Below are 26,616 nucleotides of genomic sequence, written 5' to 3'. Positions count from 1 at the left end.
AATAGAAACACTGTATAACGGAAGAGAACATCGAGGAGTAACAGTAAAATACAGTATTTGAATACGACTCGATCGTAAAACTCAAAACACACATACACACAGAGCTTTTCAATCGAACCTCTCCAGAAGCATCAAAACATTGCCATCTGCCCTGCATTTCTTCCTCCTCGAGGTTTTCCCTCTACCTGGACACAGATCTACATAATACCCCTCGATGCACACGACCTTTTTTTGCCTTCCGCTCTCCGCATCGGACAGCGCGCACGCGCCCTTCCTTAAATTTACGAGTCCGGAAATATTTACGACCTACTAACGCGAACCCCTTCCGTCCTGTCTATTTACACGCGCCGAGATCATTCGCTACGCACATAAATTTCCATCGACAGAAAATTTGCCTACCGAGTCACGCGTGGTATACTTGTATTATATCCTATATATACTCTTTTTTTTAACAGTCTATTTTTTACGGATAGACGCACAGACACACACGGGCGGAGTGTATCCTAAATACACAAGCAGACGGTGACTCGCGCGCGCGTGCGGTCCATTGTGGAGCAGGAGATAAAAGAACGATAAATAGAAACGAGGGAAGGAGGCGGCAGAGAGATAGGGAAATGCAGCGAGACGGAGATAAAAATAGGGTGATGGTATTGAAAGAGAGAATAGCTGTACTGCGTGCAGCTACTAGGCTTGCTTTTGGAATGGAGTAATGTATGCTTTTTAAACATATCGATTTTCGAGCGTAATGGTGCGTTTTGTATTTTTTTAGTTTTTTAGCAGAGTTTAGGATTGAGAGTGATAAATGTGTTGATATATATGCTGCGTAAATATCGCGTTGCTTTTTTGCGCGGTGAGTCGGTGTTTGCTTTACCCTTTGTGCAATGTGATTTCGTATGGAGTTATTACACTGAATTACATTTTTTGTTTGTTTTATTCTGAAAGAGAAGGGTAAAATTAAATAAAGAAGATATACATTTTTACTGTGCATCTAATAGTTTATAAAAATACCGCTGTTCTGTAAATATCCAAAAATTAAAAAAAAAGTCTGATGAACGCGTTTGCATAAAGCTTCGGCATTAAATCGAGCGTATAAACACATCTAATGATTTTTCCGAAAACCATCAGCGCACACTGCAGCTGATGCGACCTTTTTTTCTCTCATCGGAAGTTTCAAGATACACCCCGAAAAAAAACGCAAACATACCCATATTTTCCACGTTCATACCTATACCCTCGGAACAATGTTTACACGCGACCGAACATACGCTCTCATTTTTTTTTCCTCGATATTCCATTTTTCGCTCACTTTTCCGAGACGCGTCCATTCGTGAAACATTAGAAGCGAATTTGGAAGGGGGAGGTACATCGAGAGAGATGAATCAGGCAAATTAGGGCGAGGGTCCATACAGGCTGATGTACTTTTTTTCGCCAGCCGGTGTTCGAGAACTACGGACGCGCGTGTCGTGAACGCGTTCCTATGCATAACAAAAGTCAGTCGGAGAGTTGACAGATGTGTCGCGCGACTATAAACGTGTCGAGCGGATTACGCCAGGAAATGACCATTAAATGACGCGGCGAGAAAAGTCGAGAGATTTGAATACGGTTTTGTATTCGCGAGCACGTAAGAGCTGAATTCAATGCGTTTGTATGTAGGACGCGTTATGTATGCCCAAATGGTTCGTTTCGGATTTTACGGTGATTTTTAGGACGATATGTTTGCTACAGTTTTATAGCGTTTGGAGCATCAATCAAGATTTTACACGTTTGCTCAAAAACTACAGATTTGGCTGTTTAAGCTCTGTGAAGCATATAGCTGAAGGTTTCGAGCTCATTTGCAATGTTAAACACGACCTGCGTATTTCGAAATTAAAGTAATTCTATTAGTAGCTATTATAAAGTCAATGTGCGAGCTTGTGATTTTCAATCAGGAATCAGTTACATAACAAGTTACGCTATTGCGGTTTCCACTTATAATTGTTCAACAATGAACGACTCATTCAACGGTATTTTCATTTCGCATAATCCCACAGAAAAATACATAAGTACATTTCCAAGCCCTATCAATATCCCTCAAACCGCCAAAGAGTTATATCTTTAGTAGAAAAGCCATAAAGCTTCTAAACATTTTCCCCGAAGCGTTTACGGCGAATTACGCGCGTCCTTCCGTGCGCACGACGCCGCCGACGACGAGAGCTTCGCGCACTTATCCGCGTAAACGTAGCCGATTACTCATATCCAGCGATTTAGCAATATATGAACGATCTTCTCTCGGTATATACGTATACACGTACTTCCTCGCGGGCAGATAGGTGAGCACGTGTATAATGGGATGCCCTCGAAAGTTCCGCTCCGAGTCGTCTATATACCCGGATTACGCGCGAGATATATACCTATACTCGTTTTTCTCCTAATACCCCGGTTTCAATTACGGAAGGAGTTAAGGCTCTGCGGATGTCAATTAGTGGACTCTGATGCGGTCTTTTTGATTAGGGGATGTGCTTTCGTTTATGTTTTTTTAGAAAGTTTTATTATGCGCATCGGTTATTATCGAGTTAGTGAAAAATAACTTTTCAACGTCCACAAAAGCCTACAGAGGAAACACATCAGAATTTCAAGAGTCCCATACGCGATAGCGATCAAAGATGAACCGAAAAAAGAAGCAAGAAGACACATCCGCAGAGAGGATCGCGTTGCGGAAAGGCGAGGACAGAATATAACGAGCGAAACCCTGCAGCAGCAGCCGCAGCAGCAGTAGTAGTTTCTTTTTCATCAGATCTCAAAGACGACGAAGGGAACGCGAAGGTCGCGGGGTCAGCCCCGAGAGTCGTAGCCTTCGGGAGCAATTTGCCCGATCCTACCGCAATTTATCCCTACCCCAACTTGCAGCTGTATGTATATATGCTAGTTACTCGGGTCTTTATTTCTCCTGCGCAGAGGTAGACGTACCTATGCGGGCAGTTTATCCCTCGCTCTGCTTCTTTTGTTCGCTGCTGAAGATCGTAAGTTTTGTTTTTTTCGGCCCTCGAGACTACCTGTGATTATGGAAGTCATTTCGTTTGCTTATCTCGAGATGAGAGTGATTCGAGATTTGTATAAAAATTCAAATAAGCTACGTTTTCCTCGATCCAAAGCAACACCTCGTTTCCAGCCTCGCCGTATAACCAAGAAAACCATCCGCACGCAATTCCCCGTCCAAATAATCCAGATGACGGAGGTCAGATCAATCAGCCCTCGCAGCAGCAGCTTGAAAAGTCCCCCGAGAGCGCAGTGACTCTCGCTCGTAATAATACTCCGCGCCGTTTTTCGTCACCGCCGCAGACGTACTCGCATAAACGAGATAAATGATCATCGTGCGACTCCTCGCGCATGAATGTCAGGGATTTTCCTCTGTATCGCAAGTCGACCGCCCTCCTTTTGCGTCGGTGGACACGTTCGGGAAATGCGTGCGCGCAGGGGTGCATGTGTGTGTTTTGAGTAAGGGGATTGATGGGACGAGATTTTTCAGAGTGACACTCGAGGGGTGTGCGGCGAGAGAGTAGCTTCGAATGCGTTTTCAATGGGATTCTGCTTTATTGCGTGATTTATAATTTCGCGGGAAGTATAATGAATATTAGTGAAATTGCGGTGGTGATAGATTTGCGCGATTGCGAGCCGATTTTAGGGAAATTTTGTGTATTCGAATAGTCGGTTATTACCATCACGTTCTATATTGTGGAATGATTCAATACACCGCGAAATATATTTTATTGAACTTTCAATAAAATTTTCCTCCTCGTCCCACGTGAGCCAACTTCCAAGAGCCGCTCGTCTGAACTTTCCGCCGCGACGAAATTCATTAAAGCGCGAAACTTGTCGGGAATAAAATCAAGCTACAGCCGCGGCTGCTGCGAGAAATTCAACTCGATCTGAAAATCCGAGGTCGTGGCGAAATGCGGTACACACACGCACGCAAGAGAGAGATGTAATAAATCGAGTGTACACGAGGAGTCGACGAACGGCAGAGTCGGGTACAGTCGCTCGGGAAAATTAATGTGGGTCAAATAAGCAGATTCGAGAGTAGAGTGCGTCGTTGCGCAAAAGCGAGATTTTTTCTCGATTTCGAGTGTTGTAGGTCGGAGGGAAGATGAGTCGTCGCTCGATGCGGTTTGTCGTTCGTTATTGCTGTAATGACGAGGCAAGGATTCGGTTTTGTTGTGCTACTGAGGTTACAATGCAATTTGCTTTCGCTTTTGACGGAGTCCTTGGGAGAAAAGTGCACTGGATTATTTTTGATTGGCCTACTAATGCTTGATTCTTTTGTTCAAGGAAGTCCTTTAAAAATGAAATATTTCGCATAAGTTACAGGAGTTTCAAGTACAATTTTATAGCGAGTTCGACGTCCCGAAGGTAGAAATTTGCATAACATCTGTCGAACATGATATTTCCATGCAAACCAGGAAGACTATACAGTCCTCTATACAAACACAAGCCAATATCCTCTTCTCCATACCGTTTCTCAAGACAAGGAAACGATTCAAGCCACACGCTGCAACACGAAGAGAAATATCACTTCTGACCCTTCGCTTATCATAAACCCAACCGAATACGCAGCATAAACACCGCCTTATCTTATCCTAAACAACTTGTTTACCCATCGACGCAGCCACTTTCCACATAAATTTTTTTACTCTTCACAGCGTAGTCTGTCTACTTAACGGAGAAGCAATCCCCACAAATTTCCGGAACCCCAATTAACATCCCCGAAATTCCTAACTTAAACAGCCTCTATGTGTATCCACCGAATTCTCAATGCGACCCACGCGGCGCCCAGAAACAGAACCAGACCGAAGTAATATCCAGCAGCAGCACACATACGTACCTACACTCGAGACGCGAAATAAAGACGCGAAGCTGCTGCTGCAGCCCCTCGGGCCCTTTCTCGCGTGAGAAAGCAGCGCAACGCGGCGCTACCGCGACTCTTTCCATCTGAGGGATACCGTAGAAAGAGACGCTGCCACACATGCACCGTTCATTCGTTCGTTCCGCGAAGGAGAGGCTACTGCCACCGACGCGAGTATGGGAATCCATTTCCGGCATATTCTCACGTTCGTTCGCACCGAGAGAGTGAGCGAATATTTCGCTTTAGAACTGTAAGTTCCTTCCGTTTGCGTGATTTTAGGATGAAGGAGGAGGTGGTGGTCATTGTCGAGAGTGAAGGGTATGGAGAAAACGTTGTGGATGGTCTTGTGAGATGTGAGGGAAAATAATGACGTTGTCACGATGGGATCCTCGAAGGTTTTTCAGAAGCGGACTCGTGCCTCGTGGAAATTCCGAGCTGCTTTGATAAAGTCCTCTACAAAGATTTAATTGTGAAGAAATCAGCTGTCAAAGCAAGAAATAGTGCTTCCCGATATCACGCAAAGCACACACGCGCCTCAAATAATCCGATGATTTACGCGCGAATAATAGAATCGAAAGGCAGTAAAAGTGAAAAACTGGCCGAGTATATTAGTCACGCAAAAAACTCATCCGTTACAGTCCAATCACACTCTCTCCCCGCGGCTAAAATTGAATAGCATAGCTTCCGAATGCGGTCGGATACGCGCGATATCTCAATTCGCCTATTAAGCGCGACGGATATAATGGAGACGTCCTTGCGACCATTCGTATAACTGTTATATCTGTATCTCCGACTTCCGCGATTTTTGCGGCAGTTTCGTTCGATATCCGTGGTGAATCTCGATTGTGTAAAAAAAGCAACGCTCGCCACGCGGGCTTTTTTGGTCTTTCGTCGGCGAAGCGTAAAGCGTACAGATAAAGCGGATGGAGGGTGGAATCAACCCCTTGGTTTTGGGGGAGAAAAATGATTTTTATCGAAAGGGCAGATCCGTTTTTTAGGGTAAAAAGTGAAAAAAGGGGAAATCCGTGACTACGCGCGTTTGGTGTTTGCTTTAGGACGGCTTTATCGTGAATTATGACGGAAGCGTGCCGCAGCAGATCGTCGATTATTCCTTTTGTCAAGGGACCTGGAACAATAGGCGAAAATCTGTCGCGGACAGTGTGGTTATGTCAAATCACCGGAATCTCGCCGAAAATAACTACTCAATCATCATTTAAAATAGATACATGAATCATACCTATTTTCCGTGTGTCAAAGTATAATCAATTACTCCATACTCTTTTTCCTCTATCTTTCATTTCCCCCACACGTGCGATGTTTATTGAAAAAAAAAATTTAACAAACGGAAACCCATCACCAACAAGCTGCACATGCAAATCCGCATAGAGACAATCGCCTCGGCCACACGACGTCCACTCGATTAACCTTATGTACCGCAGTAGCGTCCGCATCGCAACCTCCCCCTTCTAAACAACATCGTCTCTCTCTCTCTCTCTCTCTCTCTCTCTCTCTCTCTCTCTCTCTCTCTCTCTCTCTCTCTCCCTCGATCTCGTACGCAGATTAATGACGCCGAGCGAAATTCATCACTGCCATCGCGTTCTCTAACGGTGCCGGTCTCGCACGCTAGCTTGTCTATCGACGCCCCGAGTGACGGATGGCGGCGTCGGCGTGGGCGTACGGAAAATAGATTCCGATGCAGCAACGACGACAATACACCGCGCATGTGTGTGTCCGGTTTATACTATAGAGAGCATTTACATGAGCGACGACGACGACTGTATGTGGGGGACGATGATACTCTGAGCTGGTTAGGATGATTCCGGCGGTGGTGATGGATTGGAAAGCTTCGCATTGTTGCGCGCGGTTGACCGATATGTTCACGAGGGGGGGGGGGTATTTTGAGTAAGAAACCGCTTCTGGCAAGCTTTGACGAGTGAAAGTTGGTCGTTTTTGCCACGGAAATAATAATAGGCCAGGGTAATTCATATTCATACTGTACTTTGGGTATACGAGACTCATGGTGTAACGTGCCGGCAAAAACAGCTTTGGAAACTCACCTGCAACAGAAAAGAAATGCAAAAATTAGCTTAACTTCTAAAACACACGTGGTTATCGAAAACACTACAGTAATTTACATTATTAGCTCTATTCCGGCACGTATAATCGCACCTCCGCGATTTTCTCTCGTAACTTCATTCTTCCCCAGCTCTAAAATCAATCTCCGCAATCGGAGATAACGCAATCAAAACAAACAGACACACACCGCATTACGCAAGAGTCGATCCCCCCGCGGCCAATATCCCATTATTTAAACAAATCCCATACGATTTCCCCGGTAATTTGTAACGGGGAAAACGCGCAGCAACGAAAGCCGAGCGAGAGAGATACGAGAGAGGAGCTGCGCGAGAGACAAAGAAACAGAGCCTCGGCGAGAGATACAACGCAGCGCAGCGCAGACGGAGAGGCGGAGATTCCAGGCCGCTGCTGTACGGCAGTCAGCTCTCGATGTAGGTCTTTCTCTCTCGGCTTCTCGTTATGAAACGCTTTCACAACTCGAGCCGCGGCCAAAGCGCAGTATGGCTCGCGCTTATAATACTCGGCGGTGCATACACATATAGCGTGTATGTGTGCTTGCTTAATTACCGTAGATTTCAGGCCTGGCTCTCTATGTGTGTATCGAATTTGTCGGATTAATACTCGACTATACGGGGTTTGGGCGTTTTCTCGTTTTCCGCCTGCTTTGAGGGAAAAAAACAACATCGAGCCGCTGTGTAATTCCTTTCGCGTGAGCTGCTTGAAACCTGGCGGTAATTGTAGTTTCTGTTTTAATTTTGTTTTTACGCTGGAGGTTGCCGAGTTGTTTTGTTAAATTGGAGCGTGTAATTTTGCGAAAGGCAAGATCGTTACTTCGCGCGATGTGTGCAGCTATAGCCAGGTTGTTGTATAAAAACGTTGCGAAAGACGCGCGATATTTTTAACAATGAACTACGCAAGTGTGATTATTTTAATATTGATTGATCGATGCAAGCTCGCATAGTTAACGAGAGCTAAAAACGGCTGCGGGGTTGTGTTTCGTCATTGAGCAAAATTTATTCATATGTATAAAAATGACTAAAATATGAAGTATCCGTAGGTTAAAGGTGTACGAAATACTACAAAGGATAGCCGCACAAATATCAACTGTATACCGAGAACAAACGTAAATACACAATACACACACACATACACATCTTGCATAACAAATCCGAGCTTTATGCATACTACACACATATTCATCGGGAAACTAGACCGAAAACCACATGAATTATTATCGCTAATTCAGCGAAGCGAGAAACGCGTATCCATTTCACTAGCCGTGGAATATCGGCTTGAGGCGATCGTATACACAATTAGAAAATGCGCGCGTTTGACTTTAACCTTTCACTGACGTGCGACACGCCTCTGCGGTTGTTGTAACGAAAAAATTTCGAAGCGTGTGTATATACTGTACGTCGCTCTCGGCCGTGTGTCGTTTGAAGGGCAATTTCTAAAACAGAGCTGCTGCTTGAAATTCTGAGAATTGCATCACGAGACGACGCTGACGAATTTACAGGCAAGATTGTAGGTGTGGTAGACGAGGTTATATTGAAAAATTGATGGATTTCGAATTTGGCCGGGTGCACTGTAGGATTTAGAGAAAAAATATTTTACTTTTTTATTATTATCGTAGGTTTCGCCGAGTTTTTGTGTCATGGAGACAGAATCTATCCGTGTCAACTTTCATTCAATGCAAATCGAAAGAAATGTTCCTACGAGCGCATATAATTCATGCAAAGTTTATACGCATAGGTGTAAATAATAATATTAACCGCGCGCAATTTCGTAATAGCCTAGGCTTTCAGGAATTCATATTTTTCAATAAAATCCCTCACAAGTGCAGTAGTATATATGCAAAATTCCGCTTAACACGTTTAGCATCGCGTACAGCCGCGCGCCCGAATAATTTATGCACTATATTATGTTTCTGTAAAAGCCCCATAGCAGATACGTAATTCACACATCGCGTACGTAAACTATTTATGCGCTATTTATGCTAAAGCCGAACGCGCGCTTTGTATTTCAAGTCACCCACAAAACATTTATGCTAATCCGACTACACTCGCGAAATCTTTTATAGAGGCCCCTCTTCCATTCGCGTGAAATTCTGTCGCAACGCGTATTTGACTCACGTTTTCCTGTCGTCTGGCAGTTTTACTAATTAATCAGTTTCCCCGCTGAATTTTCCGCCAACGACGAAGCCTCCCACCCACGCATTATCAGCGCGAAACCCATCCTCGATCCCTCGGTAAGATCGAGTTCCGATCTGCGCAAACCCACTCCCCCGACTGCTGCTGCTTCTTCGCGATCGAACAAAGGCATCATTAAACATGGCTTGTTATTCAGCGTGATACACGCTCTCATATCTACCTCATACAGAGCCGTCGCCTGGGAACTCTGGTCGAATCGAGCGTAACTGAAAAAAGCCGCGAGGGCACGTTTCTTCTTCTTCCCTTCTCCGTCTTTTCCCCTTCTCTCCTCTCGTCTGCGGGCACATATGAGAGAGGCTTGGAATGGGGCAGGTGCGCACAAATGGGTCCCCGAAAGATGCCGCGTGTCTTTTCGATGGGCGATCGGACTCGCTTTATATGGGTGACTCATACGTATACATGGGAGGCGAGTTTCGTGGAGAGATTTAATCGGCTTAGATAGTTTCGGGGCGATTTGTTCGCTGCTAATTATGATGAAACGCGAGCGATATTATTATACGGGCGAGTGTGGTATTGATCACCGAGCGGATTCTGAGTTATGGAGGTTTAAATGGGATCTTGTGTGTTTGCAGAGAGCGTGCGCTCTTGGTTTTTAATTTAATTTCGCTCGATCGCTTCTGTGCATTCGACTCTCCTGTGTTTGTTTGGGTCGCTTATCGAAATTACGATTCCGCTGGTGGGGGGAAACTTCTGTGCGTTATTGTCGAAATAATCATCGAGATATTTTCGAAGATGAACTACGAGCAGCTTCTTCAAAACAGAAAGGAAAAGCTCAGAAGCGGCTACCGAGAAACAATCGACAGAAGAAAATAAAGCGTAATTCCAGGGTAGTAAACTGATTGCCGTTATCTCGTAATGAAGGCTTTCCCCATCGGCCAGGAAATGCGTCATCATATGAATGTGTCCGAGAGCGCGCTCCAAAAAGACCCAAAGGGACAGCTTATCCTCGCGATCATCACCGAGGGATTTCAAAGTGCCAGTTGTCGTCCGCACCGAGTGAATTTGGCAGGCGTTAATTAAGACGTGACTGCCCTCTTTTTCGACGACTCTCGCATAGCGCATCGGCCCTTTAATTAATGACGCACTCGTTAAATCGCTTTCGTACCTCCTATAAATATTTATGCGCGGAGTGTCACCCATTCTGTTATACATTCGCTTTGATAATTGCATTGATTAAGGTAACTGAAAAAAAATCTATTTTAAAAGGTCTAACATAAACACGTCGATTTTATTAGCTCGTCGAAAATCGAGCAAAGTTTAGATAACTCTCATGGCTGAGCGTGTTTGCACAGCCTTTAGCACAAGTTTGTTCAGCTTATTAGCCGTGTGTGGATACTCGCACGCGTTTGAGCACGCCATTGCGCTAATTAAATTCGACCGATTTATCACACGTGCATCTCTTTCTCCCCGGTATATCAGCTAAATTATTAATGGTTCTCAATAATTCCGTGCTCGCGCTTCACTCTTTTTCCAGAGCTAAAAATTTCTCACAGGCATGCGCGAGCGTTTCTTTTTACGGTCCAGAGAGCCTCTCTCTCTCGGCTATTTTTTCTCCTATGGACACACGCGATAATTTGCGTGGCTTTCCAGGTGCATTCGTTGGGAAACTATGTTTTTAAGAACTGTAATAGAATAATACAGTTTTAGAACGCACAGTTGCATCAGACGGATATGTAATGGCATACATAGAGGAACACGTGTGGGATAATTTCGCGTTGCTTTATTACCGTCCGTTACTGTAACGTGTTTTGTCAAAATAGTCGTTGCAAAACTTAGTCTGCAATTTTGGCAAAATTGCCTTTCGAGTTTTGAGCAGAAACATCTCTTTAGTTGGGGGAATAATAAAGCTTGATTTATCGAGTAGAGAAAAAAATTGCAAGGAACGTCAAGGAGACTTTTGCAAAAAAACTTCAACTCGCAGACACGTAACTCCTGCGCATTTGCGCAATTTTCACTCTTAATCTCGAGTTTTTTAACATTCACGATCCAGCGAGGCTTCACGAGTTTAGGAAAGAACAAATTTACTGCCGTAAAATTTCACGCGAACTGCAGCTGTTTATCCTCTCGAGAACACAACAATTTCATAACACACGCGTATACGAATCTCCACGGATGCATAATTAATCTTTAAGCCGCGCGATTTATTTGCGTTGCCGCCGTGATAATCCTCGCTCTAAAACGGTACTTTTATCCATGACCTTTTATATGTATATAAAAAAGAGGACTCTCGCGTCTGGCTTTATATAAAGCGAGCCTTTGAATGTCGCTCGACGACGTAGCTCTCGATAAGATCGCCTCTAAAAATTTACAACGACGCGAGAAAATTTGTGATTTGGAATCTCTGACCGACCCACATAACGACGCCGAGATTCATCGCATAATGAGGATGTTCGCTCGATTGCGTGTGTTTTTGAATCAAAAGCGGCTGGTGACTAATTTTTTTTTTTTTTTTTTGCTAGTGTATTTCTGATTTCGTAACGGCTTCTAAATTATGTCACGAGAATAACCAGACGTATCAATTATTTCTCGTCATTATAGCACCTAAAATTCAACAAAAGCGCAAAAAAAGATAACCACAGCTGCGCGTCGCGATCGCTGCTGAAACTGCAGCAATAAAAATGTTCAATAAACGCGAAATATCCCGCTAATTCCCACGGTCCTACAATTCCTCGCGGTTAATTGGCATCAGCGATCAGTCGCCCGAAATTTTCTTCGCGCGAAGCATTCCACGCACGTGCGTAATGCAGCCGTTGTTTACTTTGCGCTCGCGATCAATGGTGAATTAATGGGCTGCGATACTTCGTTAATGGGGATTCACGCACTCGAGGAATTTATCGTAGCTAATGAGAAAATAAGTTAAAGTTTTTTTTCTGATAAAAGCGCAGTTGCGCAATGATAATCGAGACGTTTGCATGATTCAACTTAAAAAATAAAAACTCAACATTATCTTTCGCAGCCTTTCTCGGAACGAAATCCCTGAAAAAAGGCCATCCATTCGCCTTATCGACAAAAAGCCCTTCCACCAGAGAAAAAACAAGCAAAACGAGCAATCACCTGAATGAACGCCAGCATCCGTGTCGGTCTCCTCGAACCGCGTCTCATTCCTAACGACCTGCTCATCGAGCATCGGCTCGTCGTTCTCTTGTCCTGAGTCAGCGTCGTCGTTCTTCACCTTCACGCTCGTCACTGTGGTGTTGCAGTTGTCTATCGACGCGTGTCTTCCACTTCTCACCAGAGCACTGGTACTCCTGGCCAACTTCGTACTGTGGGTCCTCCTGATCAGCAGGTTAGCGAGACTCGCATTTCCGGACTGCGTCTGTTTAGCTGTGCTTCTCTGTTCCACCACGGATTTCGCGTGGTCCCTCGTTCGAGCTTTAGCGGTTGCGATTTTCGGCTGAGTGACGCTGCTGCGTTTCTCGACAACAATGGCTTCCTCGTGTTTGCTCTTGCGTCGGTTTTCCATCTCCTCCTTGTCGAGGTTGTTCTTGTCGAGCTCGAAGCCCGCGATGGTCTTGTTGAGCCGCGCATCCTTACGACTGTTGCTTCCGCTGGCGCCGCTGCTCTCCTTCTTGCCGACGAATCGATTCTGGAAACGCTCGATCGTTTTGAACGATCGCGTCCGCTCCACCTTCCTCTTCTGCTCCGTTTCGGCTACGAGATTGTTGTTGTTGTTGCTGCTGCTCTTGTTGTTGTTGTTCTTCGGCGTCTCGAAGATCCTCGTGAGGGACTGGACTTTACCCCTGGGCTCTAACATACTGGACTCGAGCCTCTTGCCGGACGTATAACCGCGCGACTCGTTGTTGGTCGACTGAGTGCGCGAGAGGAGCGACGGCACGTTCGGAGCTGTCTTCGACTGGGTGATGGGGAAAGTGCTGCAGGCGTATTTTTCTGAATCACACGACGAGGATTTCTGGAATTTCGATGACTGCCGGGGATCGGTACTGCCGCTCTCCAGGGTCACGTAGAACGTCGATCTACGCTTCGGAGAGTCTTCGGACAGCTGCTCGCTCGTCTGGCTGCTCGTCATCTTTAATTGAGCATTCATTTATTCGCGCTGCGATGCTGGGATGACGATATACCGCTATGGCCTTATAGCGACAGTGTTGTATATCACAATGTTGTATATATCGGATGGGACTAGAATCGTTTGTTGTGCCTTTTTTTTCTTAGCCGGACTGCAAATGACAGAGCGCAAAAAGGGAACTGGTTTTTTAACTCGGCGCAGAGAGCGTGAGAAGCGAGCGATAAAAGGTACTGCGCTATCAGCCTGTTCAGCTCTCTCTCTCTCTCTCTCTCTCTCTCTCTCTCTCTCTTGTCCTCTTCTTCTCCCGACACCTCCTTCGATCGATACGAGAGCGTACAATATGTATATACGACACGAAAAACGCTAATATATTCTCACAGACACAAATCTCACAACACAGGCTGCACGTGTGCGACACTCTTTTATCGGCGATAATGATAATGTGTGTGCAATACACGCAACGATCGTTCGCCTCACTATCACTTGGACGATCGAGTACGTCACGCTGTAATATCTTATCGATTCTCACTGTTCACACCTCACACTTTTTTTATTTATTATTATTATTCCGCACGGAAAATGAGCCCGTCCTCCCCCACAAGATCCCACTGCTGCAGATCTTCATCTCCTCGACTCGATCATCGTCATCGTCGTCGTTATCAATGACGATCACCGGCACGCGCGCGAAATCGAGTTAAATACCACCGCAGCGTTAAAGAGTGAACAAACAGACTGTGTGTCGACGTCCGCTCGCTACACGGAGCGACGACTATCTGGGGAACCGGCTGGCAGCGCGACTTTTTCCGCCGGCCACGAGCGCAACGCACTCTGCCGGCCAACGATGCAGCTTAAGAGAGAGATATAGTATACAGAGAGAAAGAGAGGATAGCTATACGTTATGGGCTGCAGTGTATACGATACGCTCGACCAGACTTCCTACCGCATCGCGGCCTCTTGACTCGACGGCGTATAATATAAGGGAATTAACGCCCTTTTCGAGTGCTCGTCTCGCTTTTGATGGATGCGTGAGTGAAAGTAGGCTGGAATAATTTTTTTTTTCGAGGAGATAGCGGATGAGATTTGCAGACAATGAGGGTGAGTTGAGTGACACGTTCGAGAGTTTAAGTTATTCGTGCGATAGGCTCGATAATGTATACGCGAGGGAAGCATGAGAATCGGGTTATACTTATACTTATGGAGCGAGATTAGAAGTTCGAGCAGTCGTAATTTTCCGTGATTACGCCGAGCCGCTAATAATACCGCGGCGGAGGTGCGATTAATCAGCGTTTGGTAATATTAGAGAAGTTCGCGCGTAAGTACAACGAGACTTAACTTTGTTCGCTGCGAAGTCGCGATAAATTACACCGGTTATTCAAAAACAAGCGGCAAACAAGCCAACTTCACGCCGGCGATGCATTTTCAGGAGGTAAATCAACCACGTGCTCTCTCTCTCTCTCTCGGCTACCGCTACTTCCAATTCAGCCGACGACGACGACGACTTCATTCGTGAGTCTCTCTTTTCTATATCATTAGCGGAGAGAGTACGAGAGTGAGAAATGAAGCAGCGGCGGAAAAAAGAGCCAACTGAAAATTTCAGAGAGATATAACCCAGACTATTTTTCAAACATTAAGGCGTATCGCTGGAGAAAGAGAGATACACACGCATTAGCCTCTCGTCGCACTTTTCCGGCTCGTTAAGCGCGCTTAGCGTGACTTTTCTCTCGGCGGACGTGGATTATGTATAAAAGAAACGCTACTGCAACGAAGTGAGAGAAAAGTTCCTCCAGCGTGAGATAGTCGTGGAAATCGCGAGAAAGCAGTGCTCGTTGTCTTCTGTCAAACTATTTTAAAATAAATGCTAACTTCTGCAGCTGACTGATCAAAAATATAATACAACCATAAATTACGCTCAACACTCGTTCGTTATCAGCGTATGATAAAACAATGCCTCGCTAATTAACCGTTTAAGCCAAATGGTGCCATTAAACTTTAAAACGTGAAATAAGCTCTTTACGATGCTCTTCTCTCTCTCTCACAATGGGAATTCATTAAAAAGAAAACACGTAATAAGCGAGCGCTTTACGACGTGCCAGAGCCGCTCTCCGCTCGCTGAGGATATCTTGCTTTTCTCTTTCCGCACTGAATTCTGCACAAGCGCGAAAACGCGCACGACGACAGGAAAGTTATAGCCAGTGAAATTGCGTCGGAAAAGTGAAAGAAAGTGTGTGTAGAAAAGTATTTTTTAATCGAGTGAAATTTATTTTAATACACAGCCTTGATTTTTCGCGCACCTAATTAATACACTTTTCACCGCGGGCAACGCGGAGGAGCTATTTTCAGGCTTCGTATAAATTACTCCAAATAAAGCACTCGCCGATAAGCTTCATCAAAGAGTACAAAGTCGGAGTAGCTCTCGAAGAAAGCTGCGAGATGAAACGCCGAAAAGTCGGCTGGCAACGAAAATAAAAGGAAAAGCCGAGCTGGAAGAGAAGTAAAAAGAGTCTCGCGTCTGCAATGAATCCTACACTGCGGAGCTTCTTTGTCGCACCAGCGTCTTCTTTTTTTCTCGCCCTCGACCCTCCTCGAGTCTCAGCGCTCTCAAATTTGCCTCTCCTTCTTCCACGCTCGCGCCAAAGTAAAGCGGACGACTCGAGTCGGCGCGTATCGCTCGGTTCGTCGCATTGCTTTGAAGCTTTGAGAAAGAGAGACACACGTGTGCGCTACTGTTGTGCCGTATACTGAGAGCAGTTTAACTTTGAAGAGCTTCTGTGTGTGGATACTTGTTCGAAGGTGGATCTGTTCTTTGGTTAGGATGTAGAGCTTTGGGGTTGGTTGTATAGTTGAAAAATCAATTTTCACGAGAGCCCAGCGTGATTCTTAGCTTCCAAGGATCCGGAAAATTATCCTCTATTCTTCCACACACTCTAAACTCGCTTATAAGCGTTGTATACGCGCTTGCGTTCATTACACGGCCCGACGACGACGACAGACTCTCTCACTCTGCTTGCGGTTGCCTAGCGGACCGCGCCGAGAGATGGAAAAAAGGGGTGACGGCAATAACTCTTAAACATCGTGCGGCTGCCCTTAACGCAGCTTAATTTATGGCCGCGACACGGGAACTCGGCTTTTTTTGCGGTGCGTTTTTTCTCTGCGACGATGGTTTCGCCGCGCGGGCTTTTATAGAAGAGCATCAGCGCGATTATAACAGTACAGAGGATTCGATTGTTCAGACCTTCTATAGTTTTAATCTAATCCAACTTTATGTACTATTCCACACGATCCTCTCGCAAGTTGCATCGTCGCGCAATTTTCAAGCAAACCCTTGATGCACAGCACAGCGCGGTATTAACAGGTCAAGCTAATTCTCGAGCCTCGACGCTCGTCCATCACACACACGAGGCTCTATACGCTCGTTTCTCCCTCTTTTGTAATTAGCATCAGAGAGCCGCGGCCGGCGCATATTTCGCGCTGGTAATTACCTGGCGGTGCTGTGTGCGCTGCTGTACTCTCGGATCCTGTATACATTATGCTATACGGAGCGGGAACGACGACGCTGATGGGTATCTATAGTCGAGAGGCTTTACAGGCGCAAGTGTGTCACTGCAGCCTTTGAAATGGGTTATCGATAAATAACAAGCTTCGACTTTCCGGAATCCAAAGGGAGGGTGTATACGTAATAAAGATTTTTACTCGTTTGAGGCAAGCGTCGTATGTTTGAGTGTAAATACACGTAAACTTGTCAGCCCACAGTCAAGCTCCATTTCACGGGAAATATTTCGAACGGATGCCGGTCAGCGGAAGCTATACACGTTCCTCCCCCTAAGCCGCGCGATGATGATGCACACGTGTGCCGGGTACATCTACCCGGAAATGTCGAACTCGTGATGAGTAATTTAGCGATCGATCAGCGCGTGCGGCTGTGCATTAAGAGCCTTTTTGCCGCTGTTTATAATAAGTCGCGCGCGTGTGCGATTGGCTCTCCGTGAGCGTGTGATAAAGACCTCTCGCGAGACTCTTCCAAGACGCTGTTGTCGTTGTTGTTGTCGAGGGGTAAAAAGACGCGGTTTGATTCGTTTTTGTTTTTGCGAACGTCGCGTACGCGAGATTATTAATTGGGTCGTTACGGACAATTTATTATTCGGATAGGCTAATGGGGTGCGGAGTCGCGGCTTTCACGCGGTAGTCTTACCGTATGAGTCACCTGCTGCCGCTGATAAGTCAGAAAGATTAATGAACTCACCTGGAACAGAGAAAAGGGTAAGAGGCGTTAGAATATTCGAGTACAATATTTTCCCACATACGTAAAAATAAATTTCCTAAAATACGAAAATTCATATCATCTATAGAGCCTCTGCGTCTCGTCTGAACTCGAATAAAACGTCAAGAAATGCACGCGCTCACAGCTGAGACCGTATTCCATAACGAGTCGAGAACAGCTGAACGTGTGGGAAGAAGCGCGTGGGCGTACACGACGACGATCTCCTCGCTGCTATAAGGCATCGCACACTTATCTCTCTCCCCGCTGCGATCAGTCAACGTTTAACCGAGAGACGCTTTTGAAGGGATGCGAGCAAAGAGCGTGCGCGAGTGCGGCTGCATCTCTTATACGAAGAGAGCCATCGCACGCGCTCTTTATCTTATTTGCGTGGCGCGAGCCGCTTTTGGTGCTACATTGTGCGTGGATTCTAGGAAACGTGTAAACACCGCATTGTGGAGATTATGGCGTTTTAAAATAGTCCCTAGTGCAAATATTTGCTTCTCTGGAAAATCTCGGCTGCGGTTTGCAATAATATCTCCACGCTAAAAATAGACGATTCTGCTTATAGTCAGCAATCGCGAGACACCTCACCGGCGAATGAAAAATTACCGGCGAGAAGCCATAGAGTCGCGCGTCGCCAGCATATACTTCGTCTTCATCCAGCTGCTGCTGCCGTTGAGCGAGGCATCATAATTACAGCTCTCGAGCCTCGTACATGTCGTGCAAAGCAATTATACAAAGAAAGCGCAGTCTCAGGTGTCCGCGAGCGAGAGGAGCCTTAGTCTGACCCTTCCTTATGCGCGAGTCTATACGTATGTAAAACATATTGCTTTATGCTCGTTTCGTCGAGTTCTCGGGTTAAGACGGAAGGAAACCTTAGAGCTGCGCTAACTTGCGACTCGCTGATTAAGATATTCCGGCTCGCACATTCCGGATGATTTTTCTTCGGATTTTGCAATATCCCGTGTATAAACGCGCAATAAGAGGGACGAAACATACCGACGCTCCGCATAAATTTCAAAACGTCGAAGAGTAGCTGCTACACGGCAGCTGATGTACAATTACCCCGGCGAGTAATTACCGGTCATTACCGTCACACACAACTCAAAATTTTCGTCCGCTAACAGTAATTTTCCCCGCTGATAAAAAAGACGAGCGCGAGAATAAAAAGGGTGGGTATGTACGTGTACACAGAGAAAAAATAAAAAGCCGAGCACGTCACCCCGACGTAGACAGAAAGACAGTCAACGCACGCACGCAATAGGTATAGAGAGGCAGTCGCAGTAGTCCCGGATGCGAGATTTAAGGGCCACGAGAGTCTAATTTACGAGTGCCGAGGATGCAGCGAGTGCGCCGACCCCCTCGCGATTTATTTCTCGCTCGCGCTAGTGATCCGTCTCTCTCTCTCTCTCTCTCTCTCTCTCTCTCTCTCTCTCTCTCTCTTTTTTTTATTCCGGCGCACGGCGAGTGCGCTCGTAAATAATTCCGCTGCTGCCGCTGCTCTGCCGCCGTGGCGGCTCGTCGAAGGCGATATCGGCGCCGGAGAGAGTATTACGTGCGCGTGTGTGCGTATACGAAAATACGGTGGATTCGCGGAGGAGGCGCGAGTCATGTCTGGAAGGGGCTAGATGAGACGGCGAAGGTTTGCTTTTGGAGGATATTTTTGCGAGAGAAGATTCAGAGAAGGTTTGCTGGATGTTTGGAGAGACGGGTATTATATAGGGTTTGTTGGAAGTGTGTGGGAAGAAATTCGGTCGCGGTTAATTGGACGACGGAGATACTATTACTGTGAATGTATTCTGGAGGAAGCTGATTATGAGGATTATCCGCGACTAAATAAATATTCAGTAGATAGGGTTATCTACTTTGAGCGGGTTATTTGTCTGAAAATAGCTCGAGCAGTTATAGCATGAGCGGCATAAGCAGTAAACCTAAGAAGACAATTATGCCATTGATGATCTACCGCTATATATGCACTAAGACCGCCGATAACAATGTAAGGAAATGAAAAAGTATGCGCCACCTATCATCGCTAGCCAGAATCTATAAAGTCCAAAAATTGATGCGGAACAGGCCAGTCCAAAACAGTCTTGTTTCGCGACTGCCCTACGTAATATAAACGTCGACTCGAACAGGGATACCGTGTAAACCAGCCGCTGCTCTGTTACGATGTGCGACGAATCGGAAAACGTTCGATTCGCTTCGCACGATTCAGCGCGCGCGCGCGATAGCTCTAGCCAAGAAGAAAAAAAAACACGACCGCCTCGTTACTACCATTCAGACCAAGCCGACGCGCGTCAAAATTGTTAGTTCACCTTTCGGAAAAGCGCGATAAAAATTTAACCGTGACACGTAACATCTAAATTTTCAGTGTAAGATTCGTCAACGGTTGAGAAGTTTGATTTTTTTACCGGAGCAGAGAGCGAGCCGTGAAAAAGTAAGTCAGAAGAAAAAAAATAACCGACATAACCTACGAGCAGCTGGTCAGAAATAAATTGGCGAAACTAACGATTCAATCGGATTATTCTCTCAGCAAGACACAGCGCGAACCTCTCGAACAACAGAACCCCACTCGTAACACCTCTCTCGCATTTACACGCAAAACAGCCCGTACTTCTAACGAGGCTCCACACTAAACCCTCGCATATAGCGCTGATTTGCATAGAGCTCTGTACGCGCGCGTTTACCTGCATGCTCATTTCGGATTTGAACTGACCGCTCGACCCCACGGTATAGATGCAACTTTTGTTCGTTACGCTGAGGGGAAGAGGAGGAGAACGTCATTCAACGTCGCACATCTCGAGAGAGACTTGTCTTCGCGCCGTCGTTTTTTGCCCGCTTTTCGATGCCTCGAGAGTCGATGGGAACCGCTCGAGAGAGTTTCCTTCCGAATTAATGAGAACGTGCTTCCAGGGGGTTTGAGAATTTTCGGAGTACACGTCCGTGATGAATGAGCTGTGAAAATGCCGGTGTCATAATTTTTTTGGGCGAAAGGAAACTCGAGCGTGCGCTGAATGGTAATTGCGAGAGGCGTTTACGGGAAGGTGTAGTTTTTTTGAGAGCTATTTCAGTCAGGTGTATTTTTATGTTTCATCGAAGAATGCTGAAAATTGCTAGTATTATTTTTGTTTCAGAACTAAAGTTTTCGCCGCAAACTATACAGAAAAAAGGAAAAAAAAATAGAAAAACTGCCATCCAAAATCTTAAAAACAATAATGACGAACAACGGAGCTCCAATGACCATCAAAAAAGAGGTAAACCTACTTTCTACCAAACTCTATCGCTCTCGTGCCACTTTATACATTTTCACTCCTGCCAAACAAAAACGTCCATCCCAATCGATTTACGACTCGTCGCAAAAACTTTTCTCGATCTCTCTCAGCTCCGTCGAATCTACCTCGGAAACTCCAGAGTCGATATCCCAAGCCGTACTCGCCTCTTAATTTCCATAACGAGCGTATTACAAGCATCACAAAGTCCTCTCCTCTCGAGGGTCGATCCGAGTCAGTCTATATATACGTGTTTGCTTATGCGCAGCGGCTTGTACTAACGAACGCTAACCGAGCGTTAAATAATTATTACCGGAGCTGCATGGAGTGCTAATTGGACTGGCTTGGAAATAGGACCGGGTGGGCGCATCATTCGCTCGTCGATGATTTTCACACAGGCTCTGCGTATACGCTGTTTATACCCCATCGACTAATCTCTGGATTGCTGGGTCTGGAAATAGAACTGGTTTATCGGAGATTGAAAATTCGGTATTGATATTTCGCATCGGATTGGAACAGTACAAACGAGGGTTATTTATCCGTGTTTTTGTACCCGCGGGTTCGATGTATATTTTTAACGGAAATTCGAACGCGCGCCTGCAATATTCGAAAACTAAAATGCTTGTCCTGTTGAATTAAATATCGTCCCGTAAAGATACTCGTATTATCGCATTCCGTTGTGGCAAAATCGAAAACTCTAATCAGCGGACCTTGAGGATTAAAATAGCCGCCGCTACACACGAGAGCAACGACGAAAGCAAAGAGATAACCCAAGCATTTTTCTCGCAAACAGTAGAGGAACACAGGGATTTACCGATAAGAGACACCTCTCGAGAAGAGGCGCTTTTCTCTCGCGGTGTAAACAAACACGATATCTCGGCCCGATCGGTGCCGCCGTGTGTAATTCGAAACCCTCGTGTGGCCAAGTGACCGAGGAAGAACAATAGCCGCTTCGCAGCGTCGGCCATCTGTCGTGTGTCTTCCGTGTGTCCTGGGAGCGAAGATGGTCACCAAGATGTACATCCTCGTCGAGGCCGATCAGCCGATACAGGCCGATCCTCTTTCGAGGTACGCCTGTCAACTTTCTAAATAACGCGTGATTCTTACCCTCGGATATAACGCCTGTCGAGTGGAGAAAGTGAATCGATGCCTCGTAGATACATAGCTATTAATAACGATATGTATAGAGTAACCGTTAGCTATTCACTCTTCGGCTCGATATCAATGAGGAATTGTTACTAATGAGCAGTTGTGGATATCCTTTGACGCGGACTTATCTCGCTCTTCTTTCGTTTCAGATTGATGACTCAACTGGCGGATCAACTGAAGAACCGTCCGCACGAGATACAAGACGCTCGCGTTCTCTCCGCCCACGACAACGGCTACGCGTCGAGAACGCCGAACTACAGCACCAAAACCGACAGGTCAACGACCAACGGGCTTCAAGTGGCACGTCTTCACTCATCGCTCGATAATCGTCGGGATATTATCAAGCCTAAGAGTCTATCTGAGCACATCTTGGATCCAGATGTCAGTAACAACACCAGACTCGTCGTAGCCGAGGCTTGCGTCGACTCCTCTGGTCGAGCCAAAGCCAAAGTATCCGTCTGCAACAACGAGCAGTCGAAGGATGAATCGATCCTCAAAGAAGAAGCTAAGGACGTTTACTCTTGCGGACGGAGAAACGGCTTGGATCCTACACCCGGCGAACTGAGAGGTCTGAGGAAATTCGAGTACCTGCCGAAAAAATCGAAAATACCGGAGTACAAGGGCGGATGCGCCAACGTCAAATCCATCGCAATTTCCGATCACTTGTCCAGCGCATCCACGGCTTCGAAATATTCCGGATACGGGTCGCGAAGAAATTCCGGTATTAAGGAGGCCGTCTGTCCGAGGAATATTCCCGAGGCGAGATTGAACAAGTACGGCGCTTGCGCCAGCAGGAAGAACGGATTGCAGGACAAGTGCGACGCCGTTTCGCGAAACGCCCTGAAGAGCTGCTCGAAATCGACGAAGAAATGAAAGCTGTAAGCGTAGAAATTGTTATAGAAACTTAATAAAAAAAAAGTAAAATGCATCCGTCCGTCGTTTTCATTCACTTCCTAAAAGAAATCAAAATCTCTATAGAGAATAAGAAGAAAAACTCGTCTCTTTTTTTCAGCACTCGAAGGAATCGTCCGATAAAGGAGCCCGCAAGCAACTCGGCTCGTCGTCGCGAGTCAAAGCCATAAGAGCTCGGCCCAAGAGGCTGTGCGTGAACAAGCCCTTGGAGGAGGCAGACGCCAACAGCCCGAAGAAGGTCAACTCGCGGGAGCTGCGCGCTGGCGTCGTTTACACCGACTGTGATTGCTATCGGCGCAACGGCCTGCAGCACGACTGTCCGCGCAATCGATGTGGAGGTTGAGTTACTTTTTTTAATAAAAAAAAATGGGCGTGTCGTTAACTTGAATTTCATAGCTTAAAAACCCGCTTACAAATATTAAACAAAAATTCCCCGAGCAACGGTACACCTCTTAATAATAAACATAATCGCGAGCCATCCTCAAGCCTCTGAACTTTCCTTATAATCACATTACAGGCAGCAAGGATAAATGCCTAACAGAACCCTGGCCGGAGTGCGATCTTGGCAAGTACTACCGCGAGAAATGGTCGCGGTACGACGCTCTGAGGAGCCGCGAACGCGAGCCGGCCTACTGCGTTCCATTCGAGTATGACTTGACTCGCCGGTACGTGGAGAAGTAAATACCTCGGGATCTCTACTAGAAAAACTCGCCGGGGAAGAAGCAGTGCTGCGGCACGCGATGATAGCTTTGTTTTGAGTCAATATCCCGAAATAGCACAGGCGCATTAACGCTCCTCTCGGATGTAGCTTGTTTGAACCGACTTCTTTTTTCGGAGTTGGGGGGAGATGTTGCTGGCGCTGTGTACTCGTCGGTGTCAATAAATTTGAATGAGAGAACTTTCGGTATAATTTACGCTGCAAACATTGTTTTTAACTCTCTATGAAAAAAAGCGCGATGCTTCACTTTCTATTCGGCGAGTGACGGACAAGTACAAACAAACGCTGCTGTTTTCCCGACACTGAAGTCGCCTACGACTTGGATTCTTTCCAGAGACTTTGCCGTCGCGGAGGAAAAGTTCGATAAATACTTTGCTCCATTGCTTCTCGCGCTGCGAGTGACGCGCTGGAAATTCCTTTGTGTGAGGTGCTTCTAAAATCTCTGGCTTTCCGCTTCGCTGAGTTTTGTTTATTCGAGCGACCGATTTCTCGAGAATCTTATGCATACGAAAGGACGCATAATTTAGGACTATTCGCTGTTTCGAAGAAAAACAGCTGATTTCTACGTACAGGCACGAAGGAAGAAAGCCTAAAGACCACTTTATCGGAAGGACGCTCGCGAACTGCGCACTTAGCTGGGCTGTTAACAAAGAAGAAAAGTGCCATCGAGTATAGACAGCTCAAGTGCATTAGGCGCCGCCGCGATGCTCGTCGACGCGAACTTTTTCGCTAGTGTAGCCGATAAAATCACGGTGTACGGGTGGGAAGAAGCTTTGTCGTGTGAGGGGTGGATGGTGCGGTGTTGAAAAACGCTCGAATTCGAGATTATGACATCGATCATTTGTTTTATAGTGTGAAATTTCAGTTTGCAAAGTTTCTTAAATCACAGGATTACCTCTGCATTAAAACTTTATCCTGACTATGGACGAAAATAGACAACACACACGGGAGGCCCGAGTTTGACCCTAATTCTCAATTTACTGCTGTACACTGGCCCTAATAGGCGTGTTTCTATTTAATTATTTACAGCAACGGAGTAGGGATTAATTAGCACACGACATAATTACTCCGTCTAGAGAGCACTTGCGAGCCGTTCGAGAAAACAAAAGATCCTACGCGAATGCATTATTCAAATCACCTCATAATCCGCGAACCGTTGGTCCCCCCGTTAGATAAAAGAAAAATCGAAACACAATAGATCCTAAACATCGTCGAGGTCTAATAACCTTACCCGATCGCCGACATTGTCTCTCTGCAGTGCATCGGAATCAAGAGTCTGGCATATCTACCGTACTAATCACACACGCATACACACACACGAGGTGCAAACGGACAGGAAGTAACGGGACGGCTCGTGAGGCTAGCGATCATCGTGCGACTTCCGGCGAAGAAGAAGCTGCATTTGCATGGCGGCCACGCCGTCCGGCTATAGCTTCCTGTGCGCTGGATTTTTATTGCTTTATCTGCTTCGTGCGGGTCGTCCGCTCCGAGACGAGAAATAAATGGAGAGATCTCGGAATCTCTATGGCTTTCTTGGCTTAGATTAAGTGAAGCGTGTTTGGTGATAAATATCCCGTCGGTTGATTTATTAATTTTCATTCTCTAACGAAAGTGAAAATTTCCACGTTTTCCGTCGTGGTAGCGATGCTGAAGATGGAATTTATCAATTACTCGTGTAAGGGGAGAGAACCGGTATTATACATAGTATAGAGCAAATAAAATTTCGTACCAGTTTAGCGTAATGCGAAGTGACACGCGAGTATGCGGTCAATTAAAGATCAAATTAAAGCTTAGTTTAAAACTAGATTCACTTTCAAGACGGCGCAGCTACACATGCAAATCTGCGGATAAAAATTCTTGTAAGCGCTTAAAATACGCGACACGCAAACTCAAAGCCACGCGCCATCGAAGATCGTGACGCTGCGAAGGATTTAGCGCGCATAAGTAAAAGGGGTTAGGACCCACGTGAAAGTATTTGATATTATATTATAAGAGAAGCGAAAAATAGTAATAAAAATAAGCGAAGAATTTTATTGGCAGATCGAAGCCTCGCATTCTAAAAGTCAACTTTCAGTGGAATCGATTTTGAATAATCGCTCGCGAACAATGGGATACGCGGCGTTCAAGGCAAACGAAATGAAAAACACGTATCCCACTGCGCAGTATCTTCGACAAACGAAGATTTGCTTAGAGTTTTATCTCTCGGTCCTCGGATCTGCAGTCGACTGATGAATCACGCGAAACTCGAAAGATTCTCTTGCATATGATGACTTTGATGGGCTATAAATGACTCTATGACCCAAGCCATAGAGGAACAAAGAAAAATGCTCCTTCGAGAAAAACTGCCATTAGCACAGCATCTGCGATAACAAGGAAAAATCACTTTCTGTAATTATAGCGAGAAATTAAACTCTCTCTCCACGTGCTCCCACTTTCCATCCCACGACTCGAAGCCCTTTTGAATAATAGTCGGCTACGACAAGAGCAACAAAACTATACTCGAACGTTATATCCCGTCAATCCTCATTACACTGAACTTCTCGAGGAGCATATCTCGACGATACCAATCCAAAAGACGCCCGCGCGACACAGCGTCATTTACATAATCCTCCTATTGTTACGGGTAACGCGATAGACGCGACGATTCGCTTTTGAATAATCGGACTATCGTGGTACACGAGTGTTGTGACTCACGACCGCCCAAGAATTTTTCTCGAGTCTCGAGAGTGGGAAACGATACCACGGCTATATAGATGAATAAACAAGAGTCGGAGGAGGATAGTAGGAGCACTGGTACAAGGGTCAGGGACTTGCGGTTGGTCAAGAGCGCGCAGGTAGTTCCGACGTTTTCTTCTTTTACGGGTATCGGGGATAATCTCGCTTTAATAAGCCCGAGGATCGGGGAAAGGCTTGAGACGTTACTTCTTCATCTTCCTTTTGGGGGGTCGAGCTCTAGACGCGATCTCGGCTGTCATTTATCACGTGCGGAAAACAGTGATGTTTTTCTCAGCGATGTGTACAGCGGAGATAAAAATCCGATTGATGCGTCCGAGTGATATAGGGCGGGAGGTTTATCGCTCGTTATACTGTTCCTTATCTGATCGATTAGGTAGTTAAATGC

At 45.9% G+C, this 26,616-nt stretch overlaps 2 protein-coding genes across 21 annotated transcripts in view; one reads left to right on the top strand and one right to left on the bottom strand.

Moving 5' to 3' along the window:
• The window catches only part of LOC100119816 (probable Ras GTPase-activating protein), a 191,725-nt gene that overhangs the window by 59,646 nt on the left and 105,463 nt on the right, over window positions 1–26,616 (bottom strand). For 5 of the 12 annotated variants that reach the window (XM_008205980.4, XM_031924371.2, XM_031924372.2 and 2 more), the window contains exon 1: window positions 12,220–13,960. The exons of 6 other annotated variants lie outside the window; for them this stretch is intronic. In XM_008205980.4, the coding sequence (XP_008204202.1) occupies window positions 12,220–13,210 (991 nt within the window). In that variant the 5' untranslated portion in view covers window positions 13,211–13,960. Of the gene's footprint in view, window positions 1–12,219; window positions 13,962–26,616 lie in introns of those variants that run through there. One more of the 12 variants, XM_016982648.3, reaches the window with a different exon arrangement.
• On the top strand, window positions 19,141–23,687 carry LOC100679413. 9 transcript variants are annotated; one of them, XR_004344615.1, is made up of 7 exons: window positions 19,141–19,884; window positions 20,184–20,464; window positions 20,582–20,701; window positions 21,513–21,784; window positions 22,015–22,743; window positions 22,878–23,115; window positions 23,295–23,687. XR_004344615.1 is itself a non-coding variant. In XM_008205990.4 (5 exons), the coding sequence occupies exons 3-5, from the start codon at window positions 20,663–20,665 to the stop codon at window positions 23,456–23,458; spliced, it is 441 nt and encodes a 146-aa protein (XP_008204212.1). In that variant the 5' UTR covers window positions 19,141–19,884; window positions 20,184–20,464; window positions 20,582–20,662; the 3' UTR covers window positions 23,459–23,687. The 9 variants fall into 9 exon arrangements, 4 of the variants coding, with proteins under 4 accessions (XP_008204212.1, XP_032452993.1, XP_008204210.1 ...); XR_004344614.1 differs by having other exon boundaries at window positions 21,510–21,784; XR_004226794.2 differs by having other exon boundaries at window positions 20,184–20,491; window positions 21,510–21,784.

The sequence above is a fragment of the Nasonia vitripennis genome, chromosome 2 (genome assembly GCF_009193385.2).
Source record: "Nasonia vitripennis strain AsymCx chromosome 2, Nvit_psr_1.1, whole genome shotgun sequence".
NCBI lineage: Eukaryota > Metazoa > Arthropoda > Insecta > Hymenoptera > Pteromalidae > Nasonia > Nasonia vitripennis.
This window is presented reverse-complemented; position numbering and strand designations above follow the sequence as displayed.